The sequence below is a fragment of the Micromesistius poutassou genome (genome assembly GCF_964030765.1).
Source record: "Micromesistius poutassou genome assembly, chromosome: 2".
In the NCBI taxonomy this organism is placed as follows: domain Eukaryota; kingdom Metazoa; phylum Chordata; class Actinopteri; order Gadiformes; family Gadidae; genus Micromesistius; species Micromesistius poutassou.
The window spans coordinates 14,892,224-14,908,143 of NC_140272.1; the positions used below are offsets into that span (position 1 = coordinate 14,892,224).

The window sequence follows — 15,920 nt, forward strand, 5'->3', positions numbered from 1 at the left end:
ATCCAACTTTGCGTTTTTATCCACTGACTAAGGCCCTGCACTAACCCGGGTAAACGCCACGCCTCTCTGTTTAGATTACAGGCGCGCGATCAGCTGATAGTTGCAGTTGATCAGCTGGCTTATCATTTTTACTCACAAGCAAAAATATGGCTCAAACCAATAGCCCAAATGCAAGTTGTTGTTTTTTTAGAAACGCCGCTCCAAGTACGGTTTGAACTGGCGTCTTTGTGTTTTTTTCCCCCATCGCTTAAGCACAACAAGTACAGCGCTCGCCTTCGGCGTTGGAGTAACGTATACGTATTACACAGTATGCCGAGTTGTAACTGAAGAAACACAAGTACGTTGCTCAGATAAATCATCCTTTCTATTTCACCTGCCATGTTTGTTTAGATGAGCGTCTCGGTCTCGAGCGCAAGCTTGCGGCAGTGTCATGGCAACCGAACGTCATCGTTTCTAAAAGCCTCCGTCTACCCTGACCACACTACAACGCGTAGATTTACCCGGGTTAGTGACAGGGCCTAATATAGAGTTCCTCTAAGATGAAAATCGTAAAGGTTTTAAGCCTGTAAAGATGAGATTAGTGACATTTTTTGTACTTTCTACACACAAACCTGGTTCTACCAGAACTGATAAAATATAAACCAATTCTTGTGAATGCTACTGAAAATTTGACAAAGGGAATTTGCCAAACGTCATCTTTAATTATGCAATTAAAGTGAGGGATAGTACAACCTGGAGGTAATGAAAGGGATTTCGTTTTTAATAGCTATGAGGTTGGACTAGTTTCACGTAAAATACAGTCAGACTCCCGTGGTTTATTCAATATCACGACCGTTTATGTAACGACTGAAGTGTTAATTAAGTGCCTCACTTCAAGCATACACAATAAAGCAGCCCTGACCTTGAGTTTCATAGAGTGCAGTGAACACAGGTCCATTCATAATAATAATAAATGTTTCAGAGGGGAACAACTGGCTAAAGGCTATCATGTTTGTGTTCCTTTGTCTGCACACTTTGGTTTTTTCAACCTGCTCAAAAGACAAGAAATATTTACAGTAGTTGTTTCATCCTCACACTATACATGGTGACTTTTGGAAATTTAAACTAAGCTAAACAATTCAACTGAGTCAATTTAGTTTTCCATGGTGTCTTGTTTGCTTATCCACACATCTTTCCATTACATATGTAGCACTTGTTTTGTCAGATATTATATTATACTGCTATGTGTAAAAATAGATTTCTACCGGTGTAGCCATGTTATTTATACATTGCTTGTATCTGTTTTTAGGCATGTGTGTATCTATACAAAACAAGAGTTCACCTGGACTCTGCATGGCCTCCCCCCTTACCCCCACCGTCCCTTCTCCTCCCTTACACTCCTAAAAACAGCCCTCTTACGTACTTATTGTATGTTGTACGTCCTGGCACTTAATGTAAACTTATTGTATGTTGTACATCCTGACACTAAATGTAAACTTATTGTATGTTGTATGTCCTGGCAATTAAAAATAGTACCTAGCATTGTGTAGCATCTTATCCCAGTTATCATTGTTGTATACGGTGAATGGGTTAACCTAGCAATTGTAAGTGCCGACAAATGTACTTATTGTAAGTCGCTTTGGATAAATACGTCTGCTCAATGCCCTAAATGTAAATGTAAATGAATAAAAGCAACAACTTCAGATCACACACTTTATTTTTTTTATTTACAAATGCATCGCTCCCCTCTATTGTTGAAACACAACAAGGCTTACATTTTGGCCAAAGCATGAAAGACACAGGCATAGTAGTATTCTCATCATTAAACCTATATAATTGACCAACATTCTTACCTATAACAAGAGCGGTGTTTTGACCGCAGGAACATTACCTAGGTACTAGGGAATAGTTGTGTAATTCTGTGTAACTCAAGTTCTGTTTATTTTGAATGGAAACACGGTTATAGTGATTAAATGTCAACCTGCTAAAGAAAACATTTGTAAAATTAACGTGCAGCAAAAACTAAACAGAAAAAATAAGTCAACCTACAAAAAAACAGAAACAAGGGAACAAATCAATCTTTTCACAGCCAAACAGGTGAAGGTGTTTTAGTCATCAAAGTTTAATTGACCATAATTCAACAGATTATTGCCCTCAGACCAAGCCGCGTGCTGCGCTCCATCCATCTCTGTGGCTACCTGGTTTCCACTGGCCAAAGTGTGACTCTGTCCACCGATAGTGGCATCACAGTCTGGGCAGCGTCTGCTCTCCATTGCCCCTCCGCACTCTGTTATGATATAGACATGGCCATTGGAACACTTGTACCAGTGACCAGGTGGCAACTTCAGAGCTGAGACGACCATCTCCCTCTCCTTATCACTAATGCCTAGGCCCGTGTAGGGGAGCTTTTCTTCTATATCCTTTAGAGCCAGCTTCACTTTGACTGCGTCTTGTTCGGTGAACGAGGCAATCTTATCCAGAACCCTCCTGATAGCATCTACTCCAGCCTGGATTTTAGTCATTTGTCCTCTTTTGTCTGCCATTGTGCACCGTGCGTTGAGTTCAGCCAAAAGGGTGAGTCTCTGCAGCTCCTTTTGCAAATCTGAGACTTGTTGTTCAGTGAATTTCTGTTTTGGGTCAAGAAGCCATTGGAGGAACACATCAACCTTGTCCATGAAACGGAGGCTGTGGTTTCCAGTCATCTCCTCCTTTTGGATCTTCAGAAGCATTGCGGCTCTCTCCATAAAGAGCATCATATGTTCCAGACGCAGCAGGTCATTAGCGGTGAGATGTGACGCTGACAATTGGCTTTGAACACACTCATTACATACGTTTGGCAAATGTGCAAGAAGTGGTCTGTTGGTTTCCCATTGCACTTTGAGGGTGTTGCTTTCAGTTTCAATATCTATCTTGTGTCCATTTATCTTCTCCTTGACTTTCTCTATCTCGGCCAGGCTGCGGTTGATGTGAGAGCCGTAGCGAAGGTTCCTGCGGATCGGAGTGCGACATCTGGGGCACTCTTTCAGTTTGATGACCATCTGCTCATTTTCTTCTGACTGCTGGTCCATCTCCATGTATGTGTCCATAGCTTCGGACTCGATAATGTGACCGCAGTCCTCCAATTGAATGAAGTAAGCCTTGGGATCGTCCTCAGAGCCGAAGAATATTTCTGTGACCTCGTCATGATCACAGACGCGACATTTGTTTGGACATTTGTCTCCGCAGAGGCCTATGCAGGGATGGCCGCAGTCCAGCATTTTGGAACAGGGCTTTGTGCATGGCGGGCGGTCACAAGGTTCGTGGCAAAGCTTGCTGCAACTTTGGTGCTGACATTGCCAAGCACAAGGCTCTGCGCAAGGGGCACAGGATTGGCCACACCGTTTCTTGCACTTGCTGTGGATGCAGACGTTCTCGCAGGGCAGCTTGCATGGAGGGCACTCACCGGTGCAAGGTTCCCTGCACTTATGAGAACAAATTAGCAGACGTTCACACTGGTAGGAGCATAGGAGGTGATAGCTCCCCTGGTTGCATTTGTAGCAAGTACCAGTACAGGTGTGCCCGCATTTCAGCTGTAGGTCACACGGGGTCCTACAGTTAGGCTTGTATTCTTTTGTCTTGTAGAAGCAGTTATCAGTCTGGGTGTGTCCACATTCTAGAATGAAGGGGACCATTACCTTGCAATTAATTGTACATGGACCCCCACACATTGCTTGGCACTGATGTCCGCACTGGAGACTTTTCTCACAGGGCGCAATGCATTTAAAGTCAGCAGGGTCCATGTAGCAAGGGACTATTTGCTTGTGCCCACAACCTGGTATGGTCTTTTCAATCTTCACTGGGCACTTTGGGCATGGACGGTGACAAGCCAGTGGGCACTTGTGTCCACGATCACACAGTATTCTCTCACAGTGTTTCTCACACTTGTACTTCTTGTGCTGTGGGTCATAAGGGTGGCATACTCGAGTACAAACATGGCCACAGTCCAAGCGGAACTCACAAGGCGTCATACACCCCCCTTCAGGGGCTTGTTTGAAGTCCTCAGAGCAGGTGGCCTGGATCTGTTTTTCTGGGTGGTTCTGACAGCACAGAGTGAGTGCTTTGCCCATCTGTTCCTTCTCTTTCAACGTGCCGAAGATATTGCTCCACAGTTTCACTTTGCTCAGTATTGCACTGTTTCCGATGCAGTAGAGGCCTTTCTTTGCGCGTGATAATGCCACGCAGACGCGGTTGGGAATGCTCAAGAATCCAACAATGCCCTTGGTGTTGCTGCGGACCAGAGACAGCAAGACAATGTCGTTCTCCTCCCCTTGGTACTTGTCCACCACATGCACTTTGACCCCTGCAAACTCGGAGGAGGGCATCATATTGCGCAGGCAGAAGAGCTGGCCGCTGTATGTGGTGAGGATAGTAATCTGTTCTGGATTGTAGTCCTGCATCAGAAGATAGCGACACAGAGCAACTACAAACATGGCTTCATGTTTGTTCTCGTGACTTTTCCCATCTCTGAGGTTTTCCTCTAGGTGGCTGTGCTCCAGGAAGAACAGATTGGTTTCGATACCCTGTGATAAAGCAGAGAATTGAGAATATACATTATGGCTCTGAAAGGATAATCTATTTATACATATATAAGTATTAAAATACATTGAACATGAGGAAGGAGAGAAGTTAGGAGACAATATTAATTGTAGAAGGGACAAAGAAAAGTAGTCAAAATAGATCAAATGTCACAGCGCTAACACACACACACTGGAAAGGTCAGACGTTTTGAATCCTTCTAAATAGAAAAAAGATAAAAGCCTCATGCGGGTAGGTGTGTACTGCTGGAGAGAGCAGCAGACGTCTGTCCCCTGAGGCAGAGGCAGTGGATTCAACAAGCACCTTGACGTTGTCGTAGTCCATGACTGACGGGTGGTTCTCCAGCTCAGGGTAGATGTGTGGGGTCAGGAGGCAGGCGATGTCGGGCCTCATGCGATGCTTAACCCGACGACCACACATGCACACGCACACACACACACACACACACACACAAAGAGAATATTAGAACCGCACATTGTTTGATATTATACTTTCAAACCGGTGAAGTGTTAGCCAGGGATAATGGTTTAGAGTTTCTGCGTCCCGATAGACTTGAGTCATACACAAAGCAAGCAGATAATATACCCTGCTATGTTTGTGTACTAGCTTACATAGCCCTCTCACCCTGTGCACTCATGCATGCATATTGTGAACCATTTCGGATCTGGATGTTCTTATCCTAACCCTGCCCATTTATAACACCCCAAAACTAACAAAACAGGGGGTGTCTTCTGTCTCCCAGTGTATTCCCATCGTTCCATCCAGGACATAGTTGGTTCTGTCAGGAGATATTGCAACATCATCATTATTGAATAAAATGTGCAACATGAATCCATTCATATTTTTTAGCGACATGCAAGTTCATGTCAACCTGGGTATTTTCCTCTCAATTAGGGACAGTGTAGATATATCTAAAAGAGGGTAAATACAAAATAGTTAGGTAAAATTATTAAATTAAAGCCATGCCTCAGGTTTAAAAGGGTAAATTCAGACAGACTTAATGAGCTGGTAATGAGGTGATTCAGAGGACCTTCCAGAACAAGTACAAACATAGTTTGGTTTTTGCTTTCATCTTGTCTTTTTGTCTTATAACATGGAGAGACCCATACATATTTACACATCACACATCAATATATTTAGGTCTACAACTTAATTTCATACTCTCTGACTGAGAAGAGTGAATATTTCCAGTCCTTCTCAAATAAAGGCAGGAGGCTCCCATCGTACCAACCTGATAGTTGAGCCTGATGAAAGGGAAACCATTTTTCACCAGCCTCTCGAACATGGAAACCTCCAGATTGAAGTTCTTGGCCAGATCGTACACTGTAGCACTGGGTCGCAGCTACCAGGAGAAAACAATTATTAACTATTCATTATTATTATTTTTGGTTCACTGCCTGTTCCCTTACAGGGAATACATGTAAGAATCACAAATCTTTTCTAATTTCTGACCCCTTTGGCCGGTAATTGTACAGCAACCTGCGCAGTGAGAGCTCCATGGATTGAGATTGTAACAATGATCAGCTAATGTGAGTTGTAATCATAAATAAACATTAGCTATAAACATACAATGGGAAGGGCATGAGTGGATATAATGCACATAAAATGTAAAAATTATTAGTTCAGAAAGAACAGCAATTTCGCCAATATTAAACCTACCAGCCTACGCAGTGGACTAAACCAATTGGCTTGTAATGGCTAATCACCATGAGTCCTAGTAACATGGCAAAATAGAGCTCCTTTAACTAAAGTGATGAAGTGACACAGTGTAGCTTTAAGAACCAACATGTATTTGTTGTTGTTGTTGTTGTTGTAGTACCTGCTGGTGGTCTCCGATGAGGATGAGGTGCTGACACTCTGGGTTCAGAGAGGTGATGGTGTGGGCCTCCAACACCTCAGCAGCCTCCTCCACTATCACTAGCCGCGGACGCACTTCCTGCAAGATCTTACGGAACTTGGCCGCCCCTGTGGTCGTCATGCCGATGACCTGATTGATGAAATCCTTATTGTGAGCCCTTTTATTGCACTTTAGCACACAGTATTTCTCTGCTTGTGAGAGTAATGAAAGATTGAGCAGGTAATAAAAATGTGCTGTCTTTGCTCTCGTGCTCCCAAAGTGTTTAACCGCTCACTCTGATATATTCAGCTGTGGATTTCTTTTTGGCAAGAAGTGGGCGGAGACGGCCCACTTCTTGCCAAAAAGAGAGCAGGAAAACACTCTAAGCAGGAGAGCAAGGAAAGCATATGGGCACACAGGGGCGTCAGTTGCGTGATGCTTCCCCTTATGTGCATGCTCAATTAGTCGTATTTTCCTCACAGGCTTTATTATTGCACTCACGATCTAAGAAATACTGTATGTGAGGGTAAAAAAGTGCTCCCAATAATGATTTGTGTACACAGATGTATATGTTCTAGACGTGCACAAAGTCATTTTTGCTCTCTAGTTCGCAGTGATATGCCGCCATATTCCTGCTACATTATGTTAGGAGTGGCACTTATATAATAGCTCTGGTTATACCTTGGCGTTACGGAGGAGACAGATTTTCTCGTTGAGCCGCACCTCCTCCAACCTTTCCACCGCGTTCTGATATTCCTCCTCAGACTGCTGAAGTTGATCTTGCAGAAAATACCTGTAGCGTGACACCCATAGCCTGCAGAAGATGATGTGGGGAATTTTAACAATAAGACACCTCAAGTTGTTTGGCTCACAGAATGATGTGAGAGAGCACTACACATTCAAAACTCAAATTTCCCATCAGATATTTTATATATTTTTTGTAAAAAAAGAATGATATATATGTTTATCGCCAAACAAGGATGCAGCTTGGCTTCATTCCAAAACTTTTCCTACACTTGCTTCTTATTGCTTGTTCACTATATGTAAGGAGACGAGCAGTAGTTAGGTGGCAAGCGGGTGGAAGAGGGAGCAGAGTGTCTACTGTTCTTGATCTGGACCAATCACGACCTGACTAACAGACAGAGACTCACAGACACAAAAAACATCCACACCAATAAGGATTTGGGGATTTCCAAACAGTCACCAGAGATATATGGTTTTTAATCTAATCTAACCAACTTCTGAGTTTCTAAACTTCCAAATTAGCTTGTGTCCAGGCTTGAAGGGTTAACATATGTTATGAACACGTTCCTCCAGAGGCCTGTAATCCCAATCCTCCAACAATTTGATGTGTTTTACTTGAAAATAGATAGATGCACAAAGATCAAAGATCAAAGGTATGTGATGTAGGCTTCTTTCTCCATCACATACCTTTGTTTTGGGTAAGGTGAAAGTGAAAAAAATTGAAACATACCGATAAAGTCTCCATCGGTCTGCCATACTCAGATGCCAAATGTCAAAAATGAACATTTCCTCTGCTTCGGTCATATCAGATTCCTTATCCAGTTCCTTTCGTACTTTGTTGTTCATTCTTTTCCTCTGTTGGGCTTGCATCTAAACCAAAAATATATATATTTTTAAGTTACAATTCCGAAGTATGCAATAACTATGATTTATTAGATCACTTGTCAGCATTAGTTAAAAGTTTGAGCTACTGAAATTTATATTAAGGCATGGTCTACTCATTATTTCTAAATACTGCCATGACCATACAGCAACACTTCTAAAACAACTAACTATCTAACTAACTAATTTGGGCAACGTTTTTGGAATATGCATCGATATTCTTAAATGCCTTGACATGTTCAAGAAGTTAATAATATAAGTCGCTTTGGATGAAAGCGTCTGCTAAATGCCCTAAATGTAAATGTGTTAAAAAATGGATGACATCACTGTTTAACAGAAACAAGGTTGTCAGCTTTACCTGCCATTCCTCTTCACCCTGGCCCTCCTGTATGCTGATGTTCTCAAAGTTCACAGCCAGAATCAGTTCATCTCCTTGTTGCTCTTCCTGCTTCCCGTTGAACTCAAAGCCGTCTTCGATAAATCGCTCAGCGTGAATCAGGTCTGCTTCCTCTGTGATCTGGATGAACTCATCCGCTACCACTTCCGCTTCTGTGTGGTTATCCATCTCCATGTCTGGAGCGTTGAAACCAGAAAAAATATATTTACTCATTTGATGTTATTTACTCTAATTTTATTTACTAAATATGGCTAAAATGTAAAATAAAAAATGTGGCTGCTTAGAATTGTATAGTAGTATAAACGTACTTCCCATGGCACTGTATTTATCAATCTATACAGTACACATACATCCGATTGGGAGAATTGTTAAAGTGTACAGACTTAAGTCAATCTACTTAACAATTATTCGCCGAAGGCGAAGTGAATAGTGGGGAATAGCCAATGGTATCCAACCTAAAATGGTTGACATCCCTCCAAAGCCACTTACAATAAGGATGTAAATAGTATTTCAACATATATAACAGAAAATGCTTTTGAAATAAATTGTCTAGCTTTAAATAGTGGAAATGTGTGCATCCCTTAAATATTAATGGCTGTTTTCTTCAACAGTGACGGAAACAGAAGGGCAACCATTAATGTTTTATTGTTATGTTTTTATCTTTTCATGTTTAGCGGGAACCTCACCTTCATGTGCTTTCTCTTCTGCCTCCTGCTGGAAGAATGTGGGACCTAATCCCAACCACTCAACCATCTGCTCTTTTTCTCTTGATTGCAGCCCTTGGAACCATTCAGCTTGTTGGGAGAAGTACATGGAAGATAAATTATGCACTTTAAAAATATTATAGGAATAATATTGGAAATCTAGTATGTGCATGGTGTTTGTGAATGCGCGTGTTACATTATATTCATGAACATACATAACTTACGGATGGGCATTGCAGGCCGTTCCAGACTGTGCCAGTGTCTATCTGAAATGAATTTCTTCAGAATGTGCTCTCTGAGGACCCCCTTCTGACTGCACCGTAGTTGTACAGCGTGATCCTTGATTTCATTCTCCCACTTTTGCATATCCTTTAAAATCTGTTAAAAAGGGTTGTAGGGTTGTAGATTTGATATCGTATTCATGTATGTAGGACCATGTGGTTATTATATAACTTTATAATTAATTATGTTACCCTATGGGAGTGTGTATGAATGATGGCTGGTTTCCACACACACTCCCACCCTAAACATGAAGAGCAGCATGTTTAGGTTTATAATTGTTGGTGTAAAATTACACATTAAAAAACACAAAGAAAGCGACAAAACCAAAAAGTTGCTACGGTGGAGCTTTAGCTTTGCCTTGGTTGCCTTGGAGACAGACAGACAGACAGACAGACCGACAGGCAGACAGGCAGATAGATCTGTATCTGTTGCTATCCATCAATAGAGATAGTTTGTCATGTGATCTCACCTCTTTAAAAGCATATCGCAGGTGTTTGGGCATTCCACTTCCAAAGTTTCCCTTACGGAAGTTTTCCATTTGATGTTTAAGGAGGAAGGGCTCGAGAATAGTGCTGTTGCTCCGGCCCCCCACCCTCACGATGCCTTTTTTTAGAAATGTATGGATACCTTCAAATATCCAAAGAAGGACAAAGCAAGTGAGCAAAACTTAAGGCAGTATGAAGCCATTTGTAGAGTCTATTATGAGCAGAATAAGGTTGTACTCCCACAGAATTTCCAAAAGGTTTTGCCCATTCCAATACAATTATCTATAGTGAATTTGACATTAAAGCTGAGGCAGGTTTACCAGAATTTGTTCATTTTCATTATTGGTTCAACTTTATTACACATGTTGAATAGTTATCTGTAGAGCATCCTGATAGGCTGAGTGATATTTTTTTTTCTGATAGCTCGTTCTTGATAAATCATGTGCAGAGAACTGGAACCATCAATAATCAAAAGAACTGCAATTCATCTGCACCAACGTATCAAGAGTATTTAACTTATTTCTAGTCAAATTGAATTGTACCTGAAGATTGAAGGAATAAAGTATCGCTGCTTATATAAATGCAGCAGGTCCTTTGATGAACAGCGTTCACGGCCCACTATGTTCCGAATTAACTCATGCCGTGGAGTACCAAGCAACAGGTTGGCAAAGATTAACACTGTCATGGTTATGAGATATTTATTGGCATTTTGAACTCTGGCGGCCCCTAGTGGCCGCACATATGCTATTTAGGTATTTCCTGTTCCCCTGCAGCCCCAATTACTCCTGTCACCTGTGTCTCGTTTCCCCTGTCACATGACCAATCAAGCCATGTATTTAAGCCCTCCCTCTGACAATGATCTGTGCTTAGTCTTTGTTGTGCCACTTTGTAATCTGACCTGAGCTTAGCCTAGAAAGATAATTATTATTGATTCACTGTGTTTTGACCCCCCTGCCTGTTCTCTGGATTACCCACTCGGATTTGCCCTTTGGTTCGACGCTTTGAACTCTTTGTACTTTTGACCAAGAGCCTACCTATGTTTAGTTTTCTTTTGCTTTTTGGAATTTTGCCTTTGTTAGACTTTTTGACTTTGAACTCCTCTGATCTTCTGTGTGTTTGCCCTTTGGACTTTGTTACAATAAATACCACTAAATTAAGCCATCTCTGCGCTTGAGTCAACACCCTCCTTGTCCCAACCCTGACAAACACTAACACCAACGCCCTGGAATCTATACTGTAACGGCATGCATTGCAATTACAGCCATAAACATGTTCATCATAGTGGTGTCTTAAGCTGCACATTCATGTTGGAAGAGAGAGGTAAGAGAGGCTTGGCGAGCGTGGTCGAGTGACGAAATGAGACCAATAGGTCCAATAAGGTATTTGCTAATTATACCTGGGCTGGGGTGGTAGTGGTGCCTGCTTACCTTCAAGGAACTGGTCCAAAGCGTGGTTTGTGTAACACACGACAAGCATTGGTGCAGCCTCTTGACCGGCACTCCAGAGTCGCTGGTTGGTCAACAGAGCCTTGGCGATTTTAAGGCCAACGTGGGTCTTTCCTATAGACGGATCAGAAATGTAATTACAGCCAAGAAATAGCACAACATGCTTGCTAAGCTTTACATTCCTGAGAAACCTTCATCTCAGGTAGAGTGGAAACCGACCCACTTTGAGCAAGTACACTCACAGTGTATTCCACCACTTTTTGTACCCCTCCTCCCAGCATAACTTTGCAAGAAGTGAAAATGAGAGTAAATCTAACCGAAAACAGCTATATATATATATATATATATATATATATATATATATATATATACATTTTGAATTGGCAATTATTTCTCTATGGGTCTAAGGCTCAAGTAGAAGTCTGTACCAGTGCCAGGGGGGCCTTGTATGATGGCTAGCTCCTGAGTGAGGGCCAATTGAAAGGCTTCCATCTGAGACTCATCCAGGTCGAGGGTCTCCATCGCAGGCCAGTCAGCAGGCCTGAGGCAGTGAAAGGGCCTGATCTTCTGCTTCTTCTTAGGGTCTGCCACCTGTTCCAGGTTGTACACGTCGTTTCCCCTCAGATACCGTGGGGGATGCACATCTGGGCTGCACTCCACTATATACCTGAAGTGGTTGCCGCACATTGGGGATTTTGTTGTAAAATAAGGACATACATAAGTGATTCAGGGAATAAAGGAGCACCCAAGTGGGATTGTATTGTATTACATTAATAATTATATATAAACATACAAAACCATAAACATAAATATAGACAAACACATACAGAGAAATTGCATCCTGTATAAACATTTAACATATTTGATAAATAAAAATCTACAAAAAAACTAATAAATATATATACTGTATATATATATAATTTTTTTTTTTTTTACTTGAACATCAGTCTAATAATGTAAAAACTGGTAAAATATTGTGCTACAGGATGCAATGTCAGTGTACGTGTTTGTTTTTGTTAAAAAAAAAAGTAACCTCTGAAAGGGAAGCTCATCTCCCTGTACTTCTTGCAGGCCCTCCAGAACATGGCGGTAGGCCTCAAAGTAGGCAGACGTCTCCACCATCATAAACGGCAGATTGGTCTGTAGGAAAAGGTAGGTTATTGTTGCTATACATTCATTATACAATACCATCTCAGTCCTCAACAGAGTAACACAGTACACAAAGTCCCACCTGCATGGTTGCCAGCTTTTGTTTGCTCTCATCAGAAAAGATGACCTGAATCCGGCCTTTCTTCACGTCTTTCAGCTCTCGTTCAGATATGGTAGCAAACAGGAAGCTCTCGAAGTTGTCACATGACATGCACAACAAAGAACCGTACAGCAACTTCTTTGAGTTTTCCCAGCGAACATACTGTCGAAAAAGATGATTCCTTCATTACATCATAACTTGTCCATTCTTTTCATTGTGATTACTATAAAAAGGCTCGGTCCACACGCTCACCTTCAGAGGCTTAATGTCAAATTTGATAACATAGGCTAAGCCTGAACGCGTGCACAGAGGCGACTCCAGTTTGGCGTCAAAGTACACACTGATGTCATCAAAGCGCTCCTTCCTTAGCTGCTGGGTATTCTTCCCCATGTCCAAATGGTTCCAAATGAGTGTCTGGATCCCTTCACGTAGCGGCCGGACAAAGTCCTCTCTCAGCAGTCGGAAGTGCGTGTCGAGGTAGGTTTCTGTGTTGGCGTGTTGTCGTGTAGTGGCGTTGGGCCTAAGGTAGGGTTTCTCATTTTCATGGAACTCCTCTCGCGTTGGATAGATGGGTATTGTACGAAAGTTCTCCAGTTCTTCCTCACCTGGATAAGCAGCAGTTTGTGTCGTTACAGTTTATTTGTGGGCATATTATGAATGAATGAGTCTCCTTAAATAACAAAATCAAAATCTTTGCCAGAATTTAAAACCAGTCTTTAACCATTTTCAATAAACATCTTTTCTTAATAATATATGACCTTCATTGTCGAGTTGGTCGGATAAGAGGGGAAGGTGGTCCCGGTCTGAACGCAGGCTCCCATCCCTGGATCTCTCTTGGAGCTGCTGGATTAAAGCCTGGATGTCTTCCAGCTTTTCTTCAGTTTGACGTTCGATGTCAACCCCCGAGTTCCTCAGGCCAATAAGAGAGGCCCCCAAGAGAACCACCAGCACCGACACAGCCTGGACTGAGCTGGCTGGGAAGATGCTGAGCACCTGCAGCACCAAATAAAATACATTATAATAATACTCATAAAAGTAAGTTGAGAAGGTAATTTATGACTGGACACACTGCAAACATATGGTGTCCTCAAATATTTGACATTTTTAAAAACAACCTGTATCATGAATATTTACAATCAATATTTTCTCTGCAGCAATGCTGGCTTACTTTGATTGCAATTTATCTGCAATTGTGGGTGTAAAGTGTGTGTGTGTACAGCTTCCCATGCAGCCTTCGTACCTTAGACAGGACAGCTATCATGTTGTCAAAGTGCTGCGGGTACTGTTCCCTGCGGGTGTGGTCGGACTCTGAACTCATTCCGCCTACGTATTGCGGGAGGATGGTGCGCAGAAACCCGCTGTCCTTCACCACACCAGCCAGGTGCTGGATGCTGCTCCTATCCACACGCGACTGGAAGGCCCTGCTCAGGGCCGAGCAAACAAGCTGCACAAGGTCATGTCTGATATCTCGCTCCTCCAGGAGCGCTTGAAAGGTGGAAGAGGAGGAGAGGGTGATGGCCACCTCAGAGGGCGGTTTCTCAGAGAGATCCGCCAGCATTGTGTAGGTCATCCTGGGACCGTGCGGCCTCCCCTCCCTGGTGTCGCTGGGGGGGGCTGATCTCGACTGAGGTGCCTTGGGTCTTGCGCCGTGATCGCCCCCTCTACCCCGACTACCACATCGACCCCCTCTGGTGCTCTGATCTCCTCTTTGATCAGCTTGCGCTGCGCCCGTCAAACTCCCGCTCCTCTCTCTTGCTGCACGTCGTGCAAAATCACCGGCTCCAGGGGCCAGCCCACCCCGCCTACCCCCCCTGCCGCCTCTGGCGTCTCCTTCTGTCCTTTCTCTATCCCCTGCTCTTCCTAATGATCTATCTCCTCCCCTCTCTGATCTACCTCCTCCCCTACTTGTCCCTCTCCCTTGTCCTCTGCCTACTTGACTCCCTGTTATGGAGCGGTCCCTCACATCAGGGCGTCTTTGACCTTCCCCACCTCCTCTTCTTCCTCCTATCCCTCCTCTGTTCTCCCCTGGTCCAGCTCTCCCTCTAGCAGCTATGCCGTTTGCCACCACACAGTGTCCTCCTCCTCTTTCAATGCTAATTTTACATTCACTACTGGCCCTCCTCCGTCCCCTGAAGCGGCTGTTGCCACCTGTGAGAATCAGGGGGGAAAAAGCAACATTTTTAGCCAATGGAGATAATGTAGTATGCTATTACATTGATACTACATACGGATATCTTCTAAATTACCTCTTCCATAATTTCTCTTATTGGATTCTCCATCCTCTGTGTATTCAGCTGATCCATCCATACCCACTTCAAAGGATCGCTAAAGAAAAACAAGTAAGCATGAATTATATTTTGACAAAATCAAGTCGGGAGCTCTTAACATCTTACAAATCAGTTCAGTGACGACGTTGCAACTATTTGTTGCGCACATGAGACCCACCTGCTGGACCCAGTAAATACGTGCAGGACAAAATAAGTTTCAATTCACATCCATGTTCGCTTGAAATAGCTTACATTTGATAGGTTGCTGCTTTCTTTTTCGATACACATAAATACATTTTTAAAAATCACAATAAGACCACGTGTCGAGTGTCACGCAACAATTATGTTGTAATGGAAGAAGAAAAGTATGTACATAGGCCTACTGCATAGCCTATATTTGTTGATACTACAGTTACTAAAGGGACAACTACAACATCTAACGTTACATTATATTTACAGTTGCACAGTTATACATAAATATAATTTATACTCAAACTCGAGGACTTAGCTAGCAAAATGTCTAATGTTAGCTGGTTCATATTGAATTAATGTTAGCCTAGGTAAAATAAGCATTCCTCTTTAGGCTATGATTACATTTAAGACACATACTATCAACACATTTATATGATTTTATGTTATTTAAAATTGTTAGAGTTAGAGTTCATCATATCGGCATATGTTTCCCTTGTAGATAGTTACCTGTTCCGGAGCGACTCATTCACGACGCTGCCGCTCCCCACTGTTCTCGGTTTACAGTGAAGTGCGACTGTGTGAGAGCGCCGCCGCCTTATATAATTAGGCCTATCTCATGGGTTTCGTTTCCTCCCAACTAATTCGTTTTGGTTTTCATCTGTCATAAGCATTTAAATTTTGCTGCCAAAATATCAGCCGAATAGAGGGATTATATATATATTGGAGTAGCCTATTAATAATTATATAACTATATACAACAATAGCCTATGATATCTGTATTTCTGTCATCGTTGAATCTATTTTTATTATATTATTTTAACTTCCAATTTTCGGATAATCGAAACAAATCGTGTTTTCCTGACTCACACCAATCCTACTCTT

At 42.5% G+C, this 15,920-nt stretch overlaps 1 protein-coding gene across 2 annotated transcripts; it reads right to left on the reverse strand.

The window, feature by feature from the left end:
* Nucleotides 1–1,678: 1,678 nt before the first annotated feature.
* Nucleotides 1,679–15,615, reverse strand: LOC311338982 (NFX1-type zinc finger-containing protein 1-like). 2 transcript variants are annotated; one of them, XM_084464339.1, is made up of 19 exons: nucleotides 15,546–15,615; nucleotides 14,826–14,904; nucleotides 13,820–14,727; nucleotides 13,338–13,572; nucleotides 12,832–13,184; nucleotides 12,562–12,741; nucleotides 12,364–12,470; nucleotides 11,759–11,997; nucleotides 11,313–11,444; nucleotides 9,870–10,027; nucleotides 9,343–9,496; nucleotides 9,101–9,208; nucleotides 8,376–8,590; nucleotides 7,866–8,005; nucleotides 7,073–7,205; nucleotides 6,374–6,541; nucleotides 5,786–5,896; nucleotides 4,858–4,953; nucleotides 1,679–4,538 (listed from the first exon to the last, which is right to left on the reverse strand). In XM_084464339.1, the coding sequence occupies exons 2-19, from the start codon at nucleotides 14,884–14,886 to the stop codon at nucleotides 2,088–2,090; spliced, it is 5,949 nt and encodes a 1,982-aa protein (XP_084320465.1). In that variant the 5' UTR covers nucleotides 14,887–14,904; nucleotides 15,546–15,615; the 3' UTR covers nucleotides 1,679–2,087. The 2 variants fall into 2 exon arrangements, with proteins under 2 accessions (XP_084320465.1, XP_084320464.1); XM_084464338.1 differs by having other exon boundaries at nucleotides 9,334–9,496.
* Between the last annotated feature and the right edge of the window lie 305 nt (nucleotides 15,616–15,920).